The following is a 19,836-nucleotide window of genomic DNA, read 5'->3' on the forward strand; positions in this document are numbered from 1 at the left end:
GTTAACAGGATCATTAGCTGACAATTGACAAAAACTACAGACATGATGCAAGAATTACAAAGTGATACTGACATTTGTTGTAATTGATCGTAACTTTAATTTTTTTTTATTAGAAAAGTGCATTGATTAAAAAATGTAAAAAACGAGTCACTGCTTTTTACGCATTAACTTTATCAATCTGCCGACTAATCACAGCAGCAGCATGAGTTGCTTCCAGTGCTGTTCTTACAGAAAGGCACCAAAACAGCCGTATGGTCATCATGTACGCTCTCAAATGCAACCGTGTAACATTTTAACTCGCAAACTCTCAAAAAAGTTGTATATGCAAATTAGTTTTTCTTTTCTTCAGGTTCCTGCAGCCGGTGCAGAAGATCGACATGAACCTGACTGACCTGCTGGGGGAGCTGCAGCGCGACCCCTGGCCCGTCACCCAGGGCAAGAGGCCGTTGCGCTCGCTGGGTGTTGCCATGTCCATCGCTGTGGGCCTGCTGGAGGTGAGGAGGGGGCGGGGCTTCAGACAGATCAGGATGGCGAGGACATCACGCAGAGTCTAATAGATGTTTTTACCCACAGTGCGCCTTCCCCAACACTGGCGCCCGCATAATGACGTTCATTGGCGGCCCAGCGACGCAGGGGCCCGGCATGGTGGTGGGAGACGAACTGAAGACGCCCATCAGGTCCTGGCACGACATCGAGAAGGACAACGCCAAGTTCATGAAGAAAGCCACCAAAGTGAGTGAGAGCTGCACACAGACTGAGGCAGGGCCCTTTAGTGCTAAGAACATTTACTGGGCATTTATAAAAACACAGTAAGATGTTTAGTAAAAAAGAAATACATTCAGATTGACATCATTATTTTTAATATTTAGATTTTTCTGGTTCTTTAAAATTGGTAAGAGAGCAGAGGATGAACCGGAATCTTTAATGAACCTCACAGTTGTGTGTTTAATGTGTTGCAGCACTACGAGTCTTTGGCCAACAGAGCGTCCACTAACGGCCACATCATCGACATCTATGCCTGTGCTCTCGATCAGACCGGCCTGCTGGAGATGAAATGCTGCGCCAACCACACTGGGTACGTTGGTAATTCTGTCCTATAGGATCATTAGCGTCCCCTGTATTCAGTGGTGTGATGCTACAGGATCATTAGTGGCCCCTGTATTTAGTGCAGTGATGCTACAGGACCATTAGTGCCCCCTGTGTTCAGTGGTGTGATGTTACAGGATCATTCGCGCCCCCTGTGTTCAGTGGCGTGATGCTACAGGATCATTAGCGCCCCCTGTAATTAGTGATGTGATGCTACAGGATCATTAGCACCCCCTGTATTTAGTGATGTGATGGAACAGGATCATTAGTGCCCACTGTATTTAGTGATGTGATGCAACAGGATCATTAGTGCCCCCTGTGTGCAGTGATGTGATGCTACAGGATCATTAGCATCCCCTGTGTGCAGTGATGTGATGCTACAGGATCATTAGCGCCCCCTGTGTTCAGTGGTGTGATGCTTCTGGGTCATGCGCTCCTGTGTTGAGTGGTGTAGTGCTGCTTGATCATTAGCGCCCCCTGTGGTTGCTGATGTAACCCGACAGCGTCTCTCTTTCCTGCAGGGGTTATATGGTGATGGCCGACTCCTTCAACACGTCTCTGTTCAAACAAACCTTCCAGAGAGTTTTCACCAAAGACGTCCAAGGATCCTTCAAGATGGCCTTTGCTGCCACGCTGGAGGTCAAGGTATGGACCAGAAACACAGGTAGCCCCGCCCTCTGCTTACCTGTGTTGCGGGTTAATGAACCCTGCTATGTTTTATGTTGCAGACGTCCAGAGAGATCAAAGTATCCGGAGCGATCGGCCCCTGTGTGTCCCTGAACGCCAAAGGACCCTGTGTCTCTGAGAACGTATGTGATCACTGGCACAGCTTCGCTGCCCCCTACAGGCCAAGACAGAAACTACACAAACTCTTTTTATCACCACGGTTGGTGTTTGGGCATCGTTTCATGTGGGGCGACACAATATATCGTTTCAGCATTGACAATGCAAAGTGCACAACAGTCACATTGCAGGAACTCTGATGTGAAATGAGGCAAAATAACTTTTTACAACTTTTTTTTTATGACAAGGACAAGTGCACAGCCAGACCTGAGTGCCATCCAAAGCAAAAAAAGCTATTTACGATGCCTTTGGCAGTGCTGCACCATTAAAATTATTTTTAGTTTACAATGCAGATGCACTCCACCCACAAAATCTCCCCAACAATTTTGAAAATGTAATTGGATGTGTAGTTAGTGCTAATTCAAAAGCTGTTTCCACTTATAGAATATTTTCTGTGAAGTCAAACAAGAGTCAGAAAGTCAAATCCAGGTTATATTTTAGCTCGAACATGTGTGTGGTTGCTGTGTTTCACCTGTGGAGGGCAGAATAACTCTCTGACCGTGTGTTTCAGGAAATCGGAACCGGAGGAACCTGTCAATGGAAGATCTGTGGTCTGGATCCGAGCACCACACTGGCTCTTTACTTCGAGGTCGTCAACCAGGTAGGAACACCTGACTGGACTCTGGGATCATCTGCTGAGTGATGATTGATTGGTTGATGTTGACCAATCGGGGCAAAGCTCAGTTCAGATGTCAGCAAGTGGCTGTCATGGAAGTTTTACATTCAAACAAATGATCTGGAACAGCTGGATGCAACATGATGTAACGACAAGCTCTGGCTCAGGTCAACAAATTAAAAGCTACAATTTAAACGTTGGCACAGGTCAGCAAAATAAAAGCTCCATTAGAAGCTCTAGCTTAGGTCAACAAAATAAAAGCAGCATTAGAAATTCTGGCCAAGGTTGAACAGATTAAAGCACAACTTGAAATTCCAGCACAGGACAACACAATTAAATATAAACAACTAAAATAAAAACAGGTTAACTGACAGAGTAGCAAATATAAGGTCACTCACACTAAAATAAAATTTTAACTTGAGTCTGTATCCATTGGTTGAATTTATTATCATCATACATTCACATGTTATTTCTGCAGTTAAATTCTGCTGAGTTTAATCAAGATTTCTTAGAAGGACCAGCAGGAGGAAGAATCATGTAGGTTCATCTCACTCTTCACTGCTGCTCCGAGACGGATGTTGTGTTTCATTAGGATTAAGGTGTTGCTGGATCACAGGGAGTCCTTGTTACACAGATGGGAACGAACCCAAACTAGGGCATAAACAGGCAGCAAGTGTGTCAGCGTTCATCATTTTCAGTCTGTCTTTGGAGTCTCCACCCAGTTTCTCCATATTGCCTCCACATGAGGGCGTCCAGGAGGATCTAATCGGGTGCTGAACCACCTCAGCTGAGTCTCAGATCAGATCAGTCCACCTGCAGACCTCTGGGGACTAGTTAGGAATCCCGCCTTTAGTTTTAAGGTCTCATGAACTGAGTTTTAGTTTAAATAAATGTTGCTGATAATCCATCTAACCATTAATGAGATGTTTCAAGCAGACAGCTCTGTCCAAAACATTCAAACATCCAAACAAAGTGCTGTCAGACTGGGTCAGAGACGTTTATGTCCATCAGAAATAGTGTATATATTGTAGAAGAATGAACTGTGTTTCCCATAATGCACTGTGTCTGTCGCACATCAGCTGTTGGTCTCTGCCACTGTTTGGGCTGATGATGATGAGGAAGAAGCTGCAGCTGATCATGGTGGTGTTGGTGTTTTTGGTGATGATGGCAGGCGTGTTGTGGTTGTTGTTGTTGTTGTTGTTGTTGTTGTTGTTGTGCTGATGCGATTAGTTGCATCCATGTGGAGGGCGGAGCTCTGGGGGCGGGACTCCAGAGACGTGTCCGAACACGGAAACCTCTGAATCAACCTGCGGAAGCTTCGACGAACCGCAGCCCTGTACCTGCTGAAAGGCACAAGGTCACAATGACATCAGTAACGCATCATAGGGATGTAATACTGTTGCTCCAAAACTAATGTGACAGTTTATGAGGGTGGTTCTACTCACGTCTGTGTCATGCAGGTGATCCAGGGGTTGAGGGCGGCGCTGGTCAGAACCAGCCAGGCAGAGAAGGCCGAGCCCACCGTCGGGCTCGGCTGACCGCTGAACGTCTCGTACAGACACACTGAGATGTAGGGTAGCCAGCAGACCAGCAGACACACTGTCAGAACCAACCAGAGAGGAAACGGTCACATGACCCCACCAGAACCAATCAGAGAGGAAACAGTCACATGACCCCACCAAAAGCGATCAGAGAGGAAATGGTCACATGACTCCACCAGAACCAACCAGAGAGGAAATGGTCACATGACCCCACCAGAACCAATCAGAGAGGTAACAGTGACCATGCCAGAACTAGCCAGACAATGCTAGGTAACCCACAGACTAGCTGTGAAAATCTGGGGGCTAGTAGCAGTAAACTACCTAAAGAGGTCCAGGGACTAGTTACAGAGCTCTAGGACTAGTAGTGGAGATCTATGACTAGTAAGAGTGGTAGCAGAGCTCTAGGACTAGTAGCAAAGATGTGGTGACTAGTTACAGAGCTGTAAGACTAGTTACAGAGGTCAGTGGACTTAGTTACAAATCTTTGGGATGAGTAGTTACAGAGGTCAGCAGACTAGTTAGTGGTCAGTGGACTAGTCACACAGGTCAGTAGACTAGGATTGGAGCAGAGCAGCTTGTGCTTCATAATGAAGCAGCTGAGGCTCATGGGTGTTGTAGGATTTAGAGCTGACAGAACCAAACAGACGGATGGTCAGAACTTAAACCTGCAGGACGGTTTGCTGTCTGCAGGTTGCCATGGTGAACTGTGACCTGCCTGTTTATTAGAGAGATAACCACAAGTCATGAAGGTAAACATGGACGCTGATCCTCGGAGACAGTCACTGTGACTTTCTGCTCTCAACAGGGCTGTTGTCGTCATGGTGACACAACCACATGGATCCGCTGCTTGTGTTGAGTTTTATGGGTTCGTGTTGCGTTTGCACATGAAGTCTGTCCTCCGTTGTTATCCAGCTGTGTGTCCTGAAGTCTTCTGACCTTTGCAGTCAGAGAAATGTTAACTTCTCTGATAGCCTCTAGCTTCTAATGGCCGCCCCTGGTTTAACACCGAGAGACTGATTCATCTGTACGCAATAAGCAAAGTACAACCAGCTGGACTGACACCAGGATTTTAAAAACACTGGTTGGTCAAATTCTTAAATATAAGAAAATTAAATGAAGTTTAATTTCAAAGACAAATTTGCTTCTAAAGTCAACATTGAACCCTCTAAAACCCAAATAGCCTCTGGACGCTATTTCATTCTGTGGCATCACTGTGGACTCAATTTTCACTGCAAAAAAAATAGATATGCACCTCTATGGAAACAACACAACCAGGACTAGAAGGAGCGAGGACTCAGAAACGTCTTCTGTGCTGTATGCCGTTAATCAGAAAAAAAACAAGACCATTGGTTATTTATACACTGCCTGCAGTTCACCTGAAAACGTTTTCTTTTTTAACAGGATTTGCCACAAACCATTTATTTTGGGAGGATTTTTGAATGAGACGTATAATAAAGTTAGTTTGATCATATATGATGATTTTAAATGATGTCTCTCATTGGAAGACTGACCATTCTTTCTGTTATTTACAGTTTCTGGCTGATAAATGGTGTCATTCTCCTGTTTCTTAAGATAACATGCCTGTTTTCCTTGTTACTATTCTTTTAAGGTAAAACTTTAACTATGATAAACTCTTGAATTTCCCAACATGGAGGTCATGATGGTGTTTCTAATGTTGCCTAAAATACTATTTAAGTGGAGAAACAGTGACACCTGGTTTAAAAAATACTGTAAAATCAAACTGGAAACCAGCTGTGTTTCCATATTTACCAACTTCAGCCTGTCAGAAATCTTAAACACAGCTCTGAGGGTTTGACAAGTTTGGACAAACATGGGTCTGTAAGGACATGAGGGTCAGGTGTCACCGACCAATCAGGGTGCAGCGTGAACTCACCTGAGGTGGACACCATGACGATGGAGCTCCTCAGGTAGTTGTTGGCAGGAACATAGAAGCAGTGCAGCTCGTTGCACATGAACGTGCCCCTCCTGGCCTGTTTCCTCGCCACGTACACGATGTATCCGTACAGCGAGCACATGGTGAGGATTGGCGCCACGATGCCCACCGCCATCCACAGCACCACGAAGTACCTGTTGTCAGGGCTGAAGGTCGGGCAGCACAGGAACCGCGACTCGCTGTAGGCATAGCTGCCGAAGCCCAGCAGCGGCAGGATGGCGCTCACCAGACAGAACAGCCAGACCAGAACCAGCACCGCCCGGCTCCGACCCGCCGTCCAGATGCTGCTGTAGCTCAGGGCGAAGCAGATCTCCGTGAACTTGTCGACAGTGGCCCAGCTGAGCGAGTGGATGGAAGAGGTCTGTAGCAGGAGGAAGAGGAAGCCGCTGCCCTGGCAGAGCATCCCCTCGCTGGGGCGTCCGTCCGGCTGGAAGAGGCTGTTGTGGGCTCCGAAGGGGATGGTGGAGAGCCCGAGGGCCAGATCGCTGAGGCTGAAGCTCAGAGTGAGGCTCAGAGTGTCCGACCGAAGATCCTTGTTCAGGAGGAGAACCAGCAGCAGGAGGAGGTTCCCACAGACCGACGCCACGCTGGACAGAAGCATGAGGACGGCGTACAGCGTCCTCAGAGCGGCCACCATCTTCAGACGCACTCACAGGACGAGATGATGTCACTGATTACATCACTGATCAGGTTCGTTAAGACGCTGCTTCCAGGTGGACGTTCAGGTGGTCACATGATCATCAGCTGCAGCTTGTCTCTGCTGGATGATGCTGAGGTTTAAACCTGGTCTCCACGTCTGCAGGTTATTTATTATCAGATGAACAGTTGGTTCATAAATGTCAGATTATTTGAGAGTTGTTTAGTTTCCTGTCAGAGGCTGAATAAACACAGCAGATCGTCTCTACTGAAGAGCTAAAGACGAATTTTGCTCGAAATAATCAGAATTCTGTCAGATGTCTAGACTTCAGAACCCTGAATGCGACCTGCTGGCAGCGTCCATGTTGTCATCCAGTCAGCTCGGAGCTCCGATGCAACGAGGCTGTGAATCCTGCAGAGCTGCTGGCTGGACCTCAGTCGCCACACAGGTGTGGTCAGCAGGTTACCTGAGGTGTGATGAGTCACAGCCGGCTGACCCTGATGTTAAAATAAAATCACTGAGTCACCGGCTTGCCTCCAGGAACCAGAACCAGAACGGTTCCTCTGACCCAGTAACCGGCAGTTACTGATCTGTTTGGTCCTCGTCGATCCACGTCAGCCCTCTGAGAGCCCAATCAGAGGTCAGAGGTCGAACTGATTGATCGCTGATATCCACTGAAGGAGCGATTGATTGTTGTCGTGTCTGAGTCTGATGAGCTCTGAGCGCGAGCAGCCGACTGCAGGAGGCGTGGCCTGATCAGCAGGTGTCTCCACAGGCAGCGTTACCACGGCGCACCTGTCCGTCACCTGCTGAGACCATGATGAGGACGACACACACACACAAACACACAGGATATTGGATGTTCAGTAGTGTTGACTTTACAGCAACAGATAACTGTGTGTGTGTGTGTGTGTGTGTGTGTGTTGTCACATGTCCTGACTCAGGTAATGACAGGTGTGCAGGTGTGTAATCATCATCAACCTGCTGAACCTCAGACCACTGAGGAGCTCAGGTTGGGTTCAGGTGTGAAACAGCCAATCGGAGTGCGGCGTCGACTGGCTGTTGTATTTGTGCTGCGTGACTTCATGTGATCAGATGAAGCTGCTGCTGCTGCTCAGGATGGCTGACGTTATTTCATCATGTGTTACACCTGTAACACTGGAAATGCAAAGAGTTAAATACTGATAAAACATAGAAATGCACATTTAATCCTAAAAAAATAAACGTTCCTCAGGTGTCTCAGACTCCAATTGATAAGAAAACCAAGAGTCAGTGAACCTGCTTTGGTTATTTATTGCATGCATACATTATTACATATTTATTGATGTCTATAAACCAAAGGTACGTCCACACTAATCCGGTTTTATAACGTCTTGTGTGTTGCCTCCTGTCGTCCACGCGACTGAAGAATTCAGACCCTTTACTGCAGTAAAATACAGCAAAGTAAAGATGCCTCTTTACAAAGGAAAGTGCTGTGTGACAAATCATATGAATGTAAAAACACATTGCAGCAAAATCTAGTTAAATCATGAACCGTCTAAACTCTAAAACTCTCTGGGGGGTTAAAAGTGTTGTGTTTAAAGTAATTCACCCCAAAATGACACCATTTATTAGCCAGAAGCTCTAAAAACAGCTTTCAGATCAACTAATCGAGTGTTCCATCTGGAAAATCTGCCAAATCTGAAGCTGACATCCTGATATTTCAACTTTCTGACAGTCTTTGAATGTGTCACCTGTGATGTGCGGTTCCATTGAGAAAATTAACTATTAACTACTTTTTCTCGCTGAGATATTGAATCATGTGAATGGTATGTGAATAGTATGTTTTAAATCACACTATTTGATGGAGCTCTTAACGACTTGTAGATGCCTGATTACGCGCTGCCTTTTGGAAGAAGCCACAAAGGCTGAAACAGCTGGTTTAATCTTTAACTACATGACTGAATATACAGAATAACATAATCGTCTGGGCTTCATGACAGGACTCTGAGAGTTGTAGTTATGATACAGGAAAAACAGCAACTACCAGCATCAAGTTTCATTTATTTATTTGAAAATAAAACTTTATTAATCCCGAAGGAAATTCTTGTGCCAGGTATTGCTCAGAAAAAAACAAAAGACAAAATATAAGAAATGCAGTACCTAAAAAAAGCAGACAAGCAATAAGATATCACTTTAATACACTTTAATAATATAAGTGAGCTAAAATAAAGCTCAAATAGAACAGTAAAAAGTAATACTGACAATTATACTGAGGTAGTAAGTAATATCACACATGATAATAAAATATTGCACATGAAGATGAGATGAATTATTTAATGTTTAAATGAATGTAAATGTGCAGGAGTTGGTTTTTATCAGCATTCCCTTTATCTGATGCATCCAAAAACAACAATTCTAGCTATTTGAGTGTATTTTCATATATTCTGGTTAAAGGTAGAAAAACCTCAGAGTCAACGCTGTGGTGGTGGTTAAATACATAAATAGGATGGAGAAGGTCTGATTGATGTGATGCTCTGAAGAAAACGCTCATGTGTCCAGTCTGATCAGTTCCATCACACTTGATTATTGATCTTCCTGCTTGCTGTCGTCTCCTGCAGCACAACGCTCCGATCCCTCAGGGCGGCCGCGGGGCGATCCAGTTCGTCACTCAGTACCAGCACTCATCAGGACAGAGACGCATCCGGGTCACCACCACCGCCAGGAAGTACGACTGCATCCTCACCATTTCATTAGAAAACACATTTAGGGTTTGGGTTAACGGTGCCGGTTATGCCTACGAAGGCAATTAGGATTAATGTTAGTGTTTTCATAACTTAACACCCAAGTAGTCTGGATGAGCGCTTCGTCGATGTCATGGTATAAAATGTCGTAAAATAAAATCATAATGTAGTATGTCAGTGTTTTATGAAAAACATGTATGTTTAAAAAAAAAAAAAAGTCATTATTCGTAAGTCGTATAGAAGTCATATCGTACTATGTCCTCAAAAGTCATAGTATAATATATCACAAAAAGTCATAGTATAGTACGTTGTGAAAACGCTTTAGTATAGTATATGCCAGAAACATCATAGTATGGTTTTTCGTCATAGTGTAGCAAGTTATAAAAATTGATGTTGTATAGTTTGTCTTATAAACGCCATGGTATAGTACGACGCAAAACCTTCATAGTATAGTCTGTTACAAAAACGCTTTATAGTATGTCACAACAAACGCCATAGAATGGTATGATAATAAAAACGCGATAATAAAGCCATGTCAGTAGAGATTTTTAGTTGCAATGCTGTGAGTGTCCACTGGGGGCGCTGTCTTGGTTCTGGTTATCTATATTTTCTCCTCCCTCTCCAGCTGGGCCGACGCTCAGACTCAGATTCAGAGCATCGCGGCGTCCTTCGATCAGGAAGCGGCGGCCATCTTGATGGCGAGGTTGGCGGTGTACCGGGCGGAGACAGAGGAGGGGCCGGATGTCCTCAGATGGCTGGACAGACAGCTGATCAGACTGGTAGGAATAGAACCATGGACTCCAGTGGATTATTGATTATTGATCAGAGCACTAATGTTGATGTGTTTGTGTTTAGTGTCAGAAGTTTGGAGATTACCACAAAGACGATCCAAACTCCTTCAGGTTCTCCGAGACCTTCTCCCTCTATCCTCAGGTGACCACTGATAGTGACCCACTGTGAACCTGGAACATGACCCCACAGGTGGAAACTCTACTAAAACCTGTGTGTGTTCTGTTTGCAGTTCATGTTCCACCTGCGACGCTCTCCGTTCCTGCAAGTGTTCAACAACAGTCCAGATGAGAGTTCATATTACAGACATCAGTTCAACAGGCAGGACCTAACACAGGCGCTCATTATGATCCAACCTGTGCTGTACGCTTACTCTTTTAACGGGCCACCTGAGGTACGTACACGTCTGCATACAAACACCTGTAGTATGTACCAAAAAAAAAGCCATAATACAGTCGATCGCAAAAACGTCATAGTATGGCATCTCACAAAAAAACTTCATAGTAGATAGTATGTTGTAAAAAAAAATCATTGTATATTATATCATAAAGTCTCAGTGTGTTCTAAAAATGTGATAATATAGTATGTCATTAAAAACCCCAGGGTAGTATTTCAGAAAAATGTCATAGTATAGTATGTCGTAAAAACGTCACAGTATAGTATGTTGTAAAAAAAAAAAAAAGTTGTAGTATACAGTATGTCATAAAAAAAGTTGTAATATAGCATGTTGTAAAGATGTCGTAGTATAGAGTGTTGCAAAAAACGCCATAGTGTAGTGTGTCACAAAAAACACCAGTATAGTATGTCGTAAAAACATCATAGTATAGTATGTCATATAAAATGTAGTTTAGTATGTCGTAAAAATGTCATTGCATAGTGTCACAAAAAAAAGTCATAGTATAGTATGTCACAAAAAATGTCAGTACAATGTGTCGCAAAAAACCATCATCGTATAGTGTGTTACAAAAAACTGTATATTATCTCGTGAAAACTTTATTGTATAGTATAAACTTAGTACAGTATGTTGTAAAAACGTCAATAGTATAGTGTCACAAAAAAAACGTCTTCGTATAGTGTGACGCAAAAAACGTATAGTATGTCATAAAAAAGTCGTAGTATGTCAAAAAATGTCATAGTATAGTATTTTGTAAAAACATCAATAGTATAATGTCGCAAAAGACATTGTATGGTGTGTCAAAAAAAAAACTCAAGTATAGTATGTTGCAAAAACGGTATTACAAAAAAAGCTGTATAGTGTGTCGTATAAAACATCTCACATACACACCTGTATCAACACCTGTGTATAGTAAAGAATGTCAGCGTGCTTCAACATCAGTCAGCTCGTGTGGATGCAGAAACCATAAACTAGCCTCTAATGTTGACAAACGGGATCAAAGTCATTGATCGGTGTATTGATCAGTGTGTGTGTTTCAGCCGGTCCTGTTGGACAGCAGCAGCATCCTCCCGGATCGAATCCTGCTGATGGACACCTTCTTCCAGATCCTCATCTACCACGGAGAGGTACACACTGAGCACACCTGGAACACCTGCAGCATTCACCTGCAGAACTGATGACATCACAGGCAGTCAGGGCAGTGTGACATCAGACTGTTCAGCTTCAGAAATCAGCAAGAACTGCACGATATGAAGCAGACGTAGTTTCATGTTCCCGTAAAGAAAACACATCTGACCTGATTTGTTATTGACAGTGTTTTTATTAACACACGTCTGAATTTTTAATTAAACACAGCAGCAGTTTGTGAACAATTAAGTGGAGTGCAGTTGTGTCTTTACATTTCCACCTGAATTCACCTCCAGCACTCACATAAAACTGTAATCAGCTGTTTGCAGATCAATATTTCATTAGCCTGGTTCCACCGGCTGTGTATTTATAGCACCTGCTAATCCATCACCTGCACTGACATCTCTTCATTATTATCAATCATAAAACGTTATCAGTGATTTGCTTTTATTACTGCCTCATATAGTATTTAATGAGCTTTATCACGGTGAGAGGTTACATAAAAACAATCAGACAGCTAGGATGCACAAAGTTTAGTTTTTTGTAGCCTTTAATCTGCATTGTACACAGTAAACAGCTTACAGATGATTTAAACACACAGTTTTATCATATAGACTAAACTGAAGCCACAGTAGGACTCTGTAGCCGTGTGCATGTCTGTATACACTGTGTGTTTGATGCCAGACGGTGGCTCAGTGGAGGAAGGCCGGTTACCAGGAAATGGCCGAGTACGAGAACTTCAAGCATCTCCTTCAGGCTCCGGTGGACGACGCTCAGGAGCTGCTTCACACTCGCTTCCCGATGCCGAGATACATCGACACGGAGCATGGAGGCAGCCAGGTGGGGGCGCCGACACACACCTGAACACTAATACGCAGCATCAGTACAGGCGCTGTATGTCAGGATACACACAGCAGTGGTACATCAGCAGTTATGTAATAAATAAAAGGAAAACTAACGATTAATGATGATTAAATCAACATAACTTTACTTACATTACCTGAAATCACAGGAAATACTGAGTATGTACTACCCATCAACATATGTACTCTACATCAAAATCTATTACACATCTACATCTGTACTGTATATCTAAATATACGCAATAGAAATCAATACAGGTCCTGTATGTCAACATAGGTGCAGTACATAAACATATCAATTACACATTAAAACACAGTATATGCTAGAAATCAACATGTGATTTAAATGTACAGACAGTAAACTCATGTTCAGCTTCAAGGACTCAACTTGGACCAAATGAACTCAGTAGATGTGTTGATTTTTAGCACATGCAGTATGTTGCTGTACGAGACATGTCTTGATGCTGAGCACATGTATTGGTGAATATATGTGCAGCTGTACTATACATCAAAGTGTACTGATCATCAATATAAGGACCATATATCACCATACCACTAATACATCAGTTATAGTGCAAGTATAAATACATGTACTATAAATAAAGTGTATTGATGTACAGCTTCATATTTATGTGCAACACAGACTGTATGTTGATGCATATTACATGCAGTATGTTCTTGTATCACTGCACTATAATAATATATCAAAACATATGCTAGAAATCAATATATGTTCTATGGATCAATGCAAGATATACATCAATATACCACATGTGTGTAGTATGTAGTACATTGATTGGCTATTGATATATATGTGATAGAAATAACTATATATGCTATCAACATACATACAGTGAATGCTGATGTATATCACATACTGTATGTAAATGTACTATGGATATGTAGCACACAGTTTGATGTATAGTACATATATTGATGTATAACTGTGTTATATATATAATTATAGTGGGTTTGTGCTTTATAGGACTAATACATCAACATATGGATTGTACATAAATGTGACTGTATGTCAGCATACTGCAGTATTACTACAGCTACACACTGATGCATGTACTATATGTCAATAGTACATGAATATATATATATATATTTTGTATATTCATTTTAGTTCATGAATATACAGAATGTGCTACAAACTACATACTGTATGTTGTTGTACATGTACGGATGTGTAGCTGTACCTTCATCAAAATGTATTAAACATAAATGTATGGACTGTATAATAAAAATACATCAATATATGTGTACACACAGTACACTGATGATTACTTGTGTACAGCACATATGTTGATGTATGTGTAGTATGTATACTGTTTTTTGGCATATACTACATGTTGATGTCCTACTGAGATATAGTAAATAAGGTATGTGAATTTTGAAATCTTGAAATATATACTTGTATAGATGTTAGTATTAGTACATATACATGTGATGCTATACATCAGTAGTACATCAATATCTGTGTAACACATCAGTGTATGTCCTATAGCAGTACAAGTACATACATCAAATACTTGTACACCCTCAGTCTCCTGCTGAACTTTACATTCTGCTGTTTTCAGGCTCGTTTCCTTCTGTCCAAAGTCAACCCCTCTCAGACCCACAACAACATGTACGCCTGGGGGCAGGTAAGACCTCACCTGTCACCTCTGAACTCACACGCCTTCACACACGAACCAATCAGACGCAACGCTGACTGACTCTCTCCTCTGCAGGAGTCTGGAGCTCCCATCCTGACAGACGACGTCAGTCTGCAGGTGTTCATGGACCACCTGAAGAAACTGGCTGTTTCCAGCGCCGCCTGAACCCGCCTCACCTGCCCTGAATCCGCAATATTCTTGTCTAATCTGCATTTGCTGCCTGAGTTACCATGACAACAACTAAACCAACCAACAAACACAGTCCACCTCTTAGTCTCAGCCAATCAGGAGCAGCGTTAGAACAGTGACAGCCAATAGTCTGTTGTCTTTTATCTATTAAACGTTTGGCCTGTAAACTGAATATACAGCTACACAGCAGCAGCGACTGTTATCACATAAACAACTGAACATGTTAACAAACTATTATCGCAATAAAAGTCTCTGTGTGATCTGAACATGTAGACAGTTTTTCAATATATAAAACTTGTTTGAAATGTTCTTGGTAGAACTTTGGTTTCCGTTCGTTGTGTTTCAGAAGCACTGACCAGCTGTTGTTGATTTTCTGACTGCGCCGCTTCATCATTAGACGTTTATCCACTTACATGTTCTGCTGTTCCTCCTGTCGGCTGCTCGTTGTCAAGTTTCTCCGCGAAGCCGTCGAACACTAAAGGTTCTGCAGACACACAACAAGCACCTGTTTTCATTCAGCTCTGTGTTTTCTAATAAAACTCTGCTGTGAACGTCTTCACTGTGTTTCTGTTTCTACAACATCAAACTGCAACACAAGATTCCAGACAGCTACCATAAAAACAAAAGAATCTTTATGTGAGACGACACGTAGCACAGCGGCTCTGTCGTCAGACGCCAACGCGTTCTAGACATCAACATGTTCTATACATCAACACGTGTTCTATACATCAACACGTGTTCTAGACGTACACCTATGTTCTAGACATCTACTTACGTCCTAGACATGAACATGTGTGCTAGAAAGAAACATGTTCGATATGTTAACATATGTTCCAGATGTCAATACATGTGCTGGATGTACACATATGTTCTAGATGTCAACATACATCCTAGACATGAACATATGTGCTAGAAGTAAACATGTTCTAGATGTCAACAGATGTGCTCAATGACATATGTTCTCGTCTTCAACATGTTCTAGACAGACACATATGTTCTAGATGTCAATACAAGTGCTAAACATAAACACGTTTTAGATAACATGTCTTCTAGACCTCAACATATGTTCTAGACGTCAACATATTCTAGACATCAACATATGTTCTAGGTGTCAACATTTGTGCTAGAAATCAACATGTTCTATACGTGTGCTAGACATGCACATGTTCTAGATATCAACATGTCTTCTAGACCTCAACATATGTTCTTGATGTCAATATGTGTGCTAAACTTAAACATGTTCTAGATAGCAACATTGCTTGTAAACGTCAACATGTTGTAGACGTCAACGTATGTTCTAGATGTCAACAGATGTGTTGGATGACAACATATGTTCTAGACTTTAACATGTCATTGACATCAACGTGTGTGCTAGAGGACCACATATGTGCTAGACTTCAACATGTTCTATACAGCAACATGTGTTCTAGATATCAACATACATCCTAGACATCAACATATGTGCTAGATGTCAACAGATGTGTTGGATGACAACATATGTTCATATGTTCCAGACATGTGCTAGACATCACCATGTTCTATACGTTGACATGTTCTAGATGTTAACATGGGTTCTAGATGTCAACAGATGTGCTAGAGGACCACATAAGTACTAGACTTCAACATGTTCTATATGTCAACAGATGTTCTAGCAGCGGGATTACACACAAACAGTCCAATTCAAAGTCAGCTACTAGAAATCATATAAATCAAACTTCTTAATTTACAGTTTCGCTCTGAAACCACATTATTGGAACTTTGTTGTTTTGTATCCTAAAAACATTTTTAAAACTGTTTCTACAGTTTCTACTGTTCCTTCCTCTCTGGCTGTTACCGTGGCAACAACCCTCCTCCCTGCCTCTGTTGCTACGGCGACACCCCCAACCCTCCATCAGCTAAACAAACAGAGGAATAACAGCCGGGAGAGCAGCTTCCAAGTCTGTTGCCATGGAGAAAAGCGTTGCGACCTGAGCGGAGGGGAGGTGCTCCATGTGACCGTCAGCTGACCTCCTGTTAGGTCAAGACACAAATTGTTCATATTCAGGGTCTTTAGGAGGAAGTTTTGGATTCAGAAGGATGTTTTCGTTTGTGGTCAATCAGCTGAAACTCTGTATAGCTTCAGACTGAGTTTATATCTACATGAGGAAGTTCAGATGTTTCTACAGGAGCCCAGAACGGACAAAATTCACACTGAAGGGAGACGTGTTTCAGGTTCTCCTATACAGTGAACAGAGGGGAGTGACTGAGTCGTATTCAGCTGGTTGTAATCTGCAGCTTCACCACCAGATGCCACTAAAGTCACTGACAGTGCAGCTCGATCAATAATCAATCATCTTTGGCCTCTGCTTCAACACTGAATATCTGGACAGGATCTATGCTGCAGATATCCGTTTAATCTGTAATTAAACAATTTTAAAAGAACATTTCAGATCTTCATATCGTCATTCATCACATTTACCATTCATGAGTTTCTTATGACAGATCTGCATCTGAATTCTGAATTATTGAAAATTTATTTCAAGATGTCTTTAATTCCTCTCAGTTCAACACGTGCGTTGTTGTTTTCTTACCTGAAGTTTAAACTGGTCAGAATGAGGTTGTTACTGGATATGACAAAGAAACACAAAACGACCGCAAAGAGACTCAAAAATGTAGACACATAGACACAAAATGACCACCAGTAGATAAAGATGAACCACAAGGAGACACAAAGCAACCTGCTGCACCAACATCCAATCAGAGGCCTCGCATGAGCAGCGTCACCACAACGGTTCAGACTCGTCATAAGGATTTTTCGATGCATTCAAACTGAATTATTGAGCTCGAACTACACTAATCTCTAGTTTTTGTTCCTTAAAGTCAAACTCAGCTATTAAATAATAAAACACCTCTCCATGATAACCTGTGTGTGATGCTACCTGAAGCCTCCAATCGTACAGTAGACAGAGAAGGCCTTGATGTACAGAAGTTCTGAAGGGATTTGGCGTTTCTCAACCGGTTTTCGAATGGCGAGCCGTTAAAGTTGATGAGCTGTTGCAGCCTCAGCTCAAACTTTGTATGGCTGTCTATGGGACATGTGCCGACATGCTGTGACATTTGCTCGTCTACACAAAAAACTAAAGGTCCTACAGCTTTAAAAATGACACTGAGGGCTTCCTAACAAGATTTCCCACAAAAATATGCTGTTTTTACACATATTTCGTCAAAATTGTGGCTTTATGAGAGAGTTAACAAGAGTAAAACTCTCAGCTCTCTCAGCCAGTGGCACGAAAAACGCTGAGTGATCATGACATCATCACAGGTCTGTGCAGCTGGTCATGTGACTCACTGACAGTCTGAGGCTGAGCAGAGACAGAAACATGGCTCCTTCAACTTAAAACAGGTTTAACTTGTGTCAAAATGGAGGTCAGACGGGTATGAGGTCGCAACGCGGACCGAGGACCCGACCAACGCTGCTTGCAGGTTTAATATTGTGTTGAAGCTGCCAACAGGACCAGCCTCTCTCATACTGGTCATTTAAAGAAGTACCAAAAGTATGTGGACACTTTCAGGCTTTCTAATTTTAAATGATTAAGAATCACTCAGGTGTTCACATATTTTTGACCAGTAGCACCACTTTATCCCTCTCAATGGTCAAAGCAAGAATTAGTGCCAAAACTATGTGGACACTTTGGAGCCAAATCTATATCAATTAGACTAAGTTAGAACAGTCAAGTGTCCACATACTTTTGATCAGATGTGTGCACATTCTGCAGCATCACCATGACAACAGCATGGCCATTACTCATGGCTCCGCCCTCTGCGACCTCCGGCTTCCTGTCATTCTTCACACACTTCCTCCAGGAAACAGGAAGCATCTGAGTCACCGTGACAACAATCAGTCTCCAGTGAGTGTGAGTGTGTGTGTGTGTGTGTGTGTGTGTGTGTGTGTGCGTGCGTGTGTGTGTGTGTGTGTGTTTCCACGGTTTGTTTAAACACAATACAATCATGTGTCACTCTGATCAAACTGATCTCAGTTTGAATACCTTGAACACAAAGAATCCTGCCCTCTGATTGGCTGCCGACGAGGTTGTAGTCATCCTGGAGGACAATTCTGGAGTCCTGGAGGAGGTTTCGAGTCCCTCCAGGTGCCTATACTGGGCCTTGAAATGCCTTGAAAAGGTGCTGAGACAGTTCCATGCATCCTCGCAGTGACCCAGTGGTCCTTGAAAAGGTCCCTGTGGGCCCTGGGAAGGGTCAGATGTGACTCAAGTGTATCAGAGGTCATTGAGGAGGACCCAGGAGAGCTTGACTGGGGTTCAGTGGTCACAGATGTGTTCCAGAGGTCCTTGAAGAAGCCCCAGAGGTCCTTGAGGAACAGTCTCGGGTGCATGAGAGGGTTCAGATGGTCTCAGAGGTCCTTGAGAGGGGTCAAATGGTCACTGAGGGGTTCCAGAAGTTCTTGAAGAGGCATCTGGAGGCTTTCAATGATCCTTGAGAACAACCTGCTGCTTCAGAAAAATAGCTCACCTTCTCAGAGACTTATACATTCTCAAGGGCACCTGGAATATCCTCAAAGGCCTTTGCTACATTCTCAGTGATCCTCCAGGAACCCTGAGGAACTCCCAGAGCTTTTACAAGGACCCTAAAACTCTGGTGTCTTTTCACAAGCACCTCTGAAGAACATTTCAACCTTCTTGTGGCCCCTGGAACCTCCTCAAGGCCCTGAAATAGTTTTTAACTGGTCTGAACCAAACTCCAGTTAATAAATGTTCAACTTTAAGACACTTTTTTCTTTTTAAAAAAATCAGTTTTCAGATTCTGTATTTTTTATTCTAGTATATAGATTTTTTGTGAATCTTTTTCAAGAATTAAAAAAGGAAAGTCAAACTAAACTGTTAAATTAAACATTAAATGATAATTTTACATTATTTCTTTTTAAATCTTTATTTCTATGTAAATGTAATTGATAGGATGTTCTTTCATCATTTCTGAATAACTTGAGTCTGAACTGAGGTGCTGTTTTCAGCTGTTTTTCTGTTCACAGTCAGAGGCAAACTGTTGTGGAAAATAATTTAAATCTTCCAGGAATTCAGTTTTATTTGCTGAGCGACACAAAGGGTGAAGAAGAGAAAAGGAAGTTAGACTGCAAAAGAAACGCTGACTGATTAAAGGCAGCTGCTGGATTTCTGTTTCTAATTTTGGATGCAACTTTATCAAACTCTGACAAGTAATAATGTTGGCGTTTCAAATGTTTAAAAAAATAATGTTGTTTACAATTAGGCTTTATTTTGAAAGCAGAGGTGGCCAGCCAGCTTCCAGTTTATCATAATCATCACAAATGACTGTGACCTTTATTTGTCATACTTTCATACATAGAGTGTATCTAATTCAGCTAGATTGGTTTAGAGGAGAAGAAGTGTCTCTTTATAA

The 19,836-nt window shown here is 42.4% G+C and overlaps 2 protein-coding genes across 2 annotated transcripts in view; one reads left to right on the forward strand and one right to left on the reverse strand.

Annotated features, from left to right (window-relative positions):
- The window catches only part of sec23a (Sec23 homolog A, coat complex II component), a 17,006-nt gene extending 2,027 nt beyond the window's left edge, over positions 1 to 14,979 (forward strand). The window contains exons 6-19 of the mRNA XM_008296676.1: positions 350 to 494; positions 574 to 732; positions 960 to 1,075; positions 1,608 to 1,731; positions 1,815 to 1,895; positions 2,441 to 2,530; positions 9,278 to 9,384; positions 10,026 to 10,179; positions 10,256 to 10,333; positions 10,422 to 10,583; positions 11,624 to 11,710; positions 12,396 to 12,551; positions 14,158 to 14,223; positions 14,311 to 14,979. Of these exons, the coding sequence (XP_008294898.1) occupies positions 350 to 494; positions 574 to 732; positions 960 to 1,075; positions 1,608 to 1,731; positions 1,815 to 1,895; positions 2,441 to 2,530; positions 9,278 to 9,384; positions 10,026 to 10,179; positions 10,256 to 10,333; positions 10,422 to 10,583; positions 11,624 to 11,710; positions 12,396 to 12,551; positions 14,158 to 14,223; positions 14,311 to 14,400 (1,615 nt within the window). The 3' untranslated portion in view covers positions 14,401 to 14,979. The remainder of the gene's footprint in view (positions 1 to 349; positions 495 to 573; positions 733 to 959; positions 1,076 to 1,607; positions 1,732 to 1,814; positions 1,896 to 2,440; positions 2,531 to 9,277; positions 9,385 to 10,025; positions 10,180 to 10,255; positions 10,334 to 10,421; positions 10,584 to 11,623; positions 11,711 to 12,395; positions 12,552 to 14,157; positions 14,224 to 14,310) is intronic.
- Positions 3,822 to 6,711, reverse strand: LOC103368337 (histamine H2 receptor). Its single transcript, XM_008296675.1, has 2 exons — positions 5,981 to 6,711; positions 3,822 to 4,144 (listed from the first exon to the last, which is right to left on the reverse strand). Exons 1-2 carry the CDS (start codon positions 6,675 to 6,677, stop codon positions 3,987 to 3,989), a joined length of 855 nt encoding a protein of 284 aa, XP_008294897.1. The 5' UTR covers positions 6,678 to 6,711; the 3' UTR covers positions 3,822 to 3,986.
- Positions 14,980 to 19,836: the final 4,857 nt, after the last annotated feature.

The sequence above is a fragment of the Stegastes partitus genome, unplaced genomic scaffold, assembly GCF_000690725.1.
Source record: "Stegastes partitus isolate 25-593 unplaced genomic scaffold, Stegastes_partitus-1.0.2 Scaffold1146, whole genome shotgun sequence".
Taxonomy (NCBI): Eukaryota; Metazoa; Chordata; class Actinopteri; family Pomacentridae; genus Stegastes; species Stegastes partitus.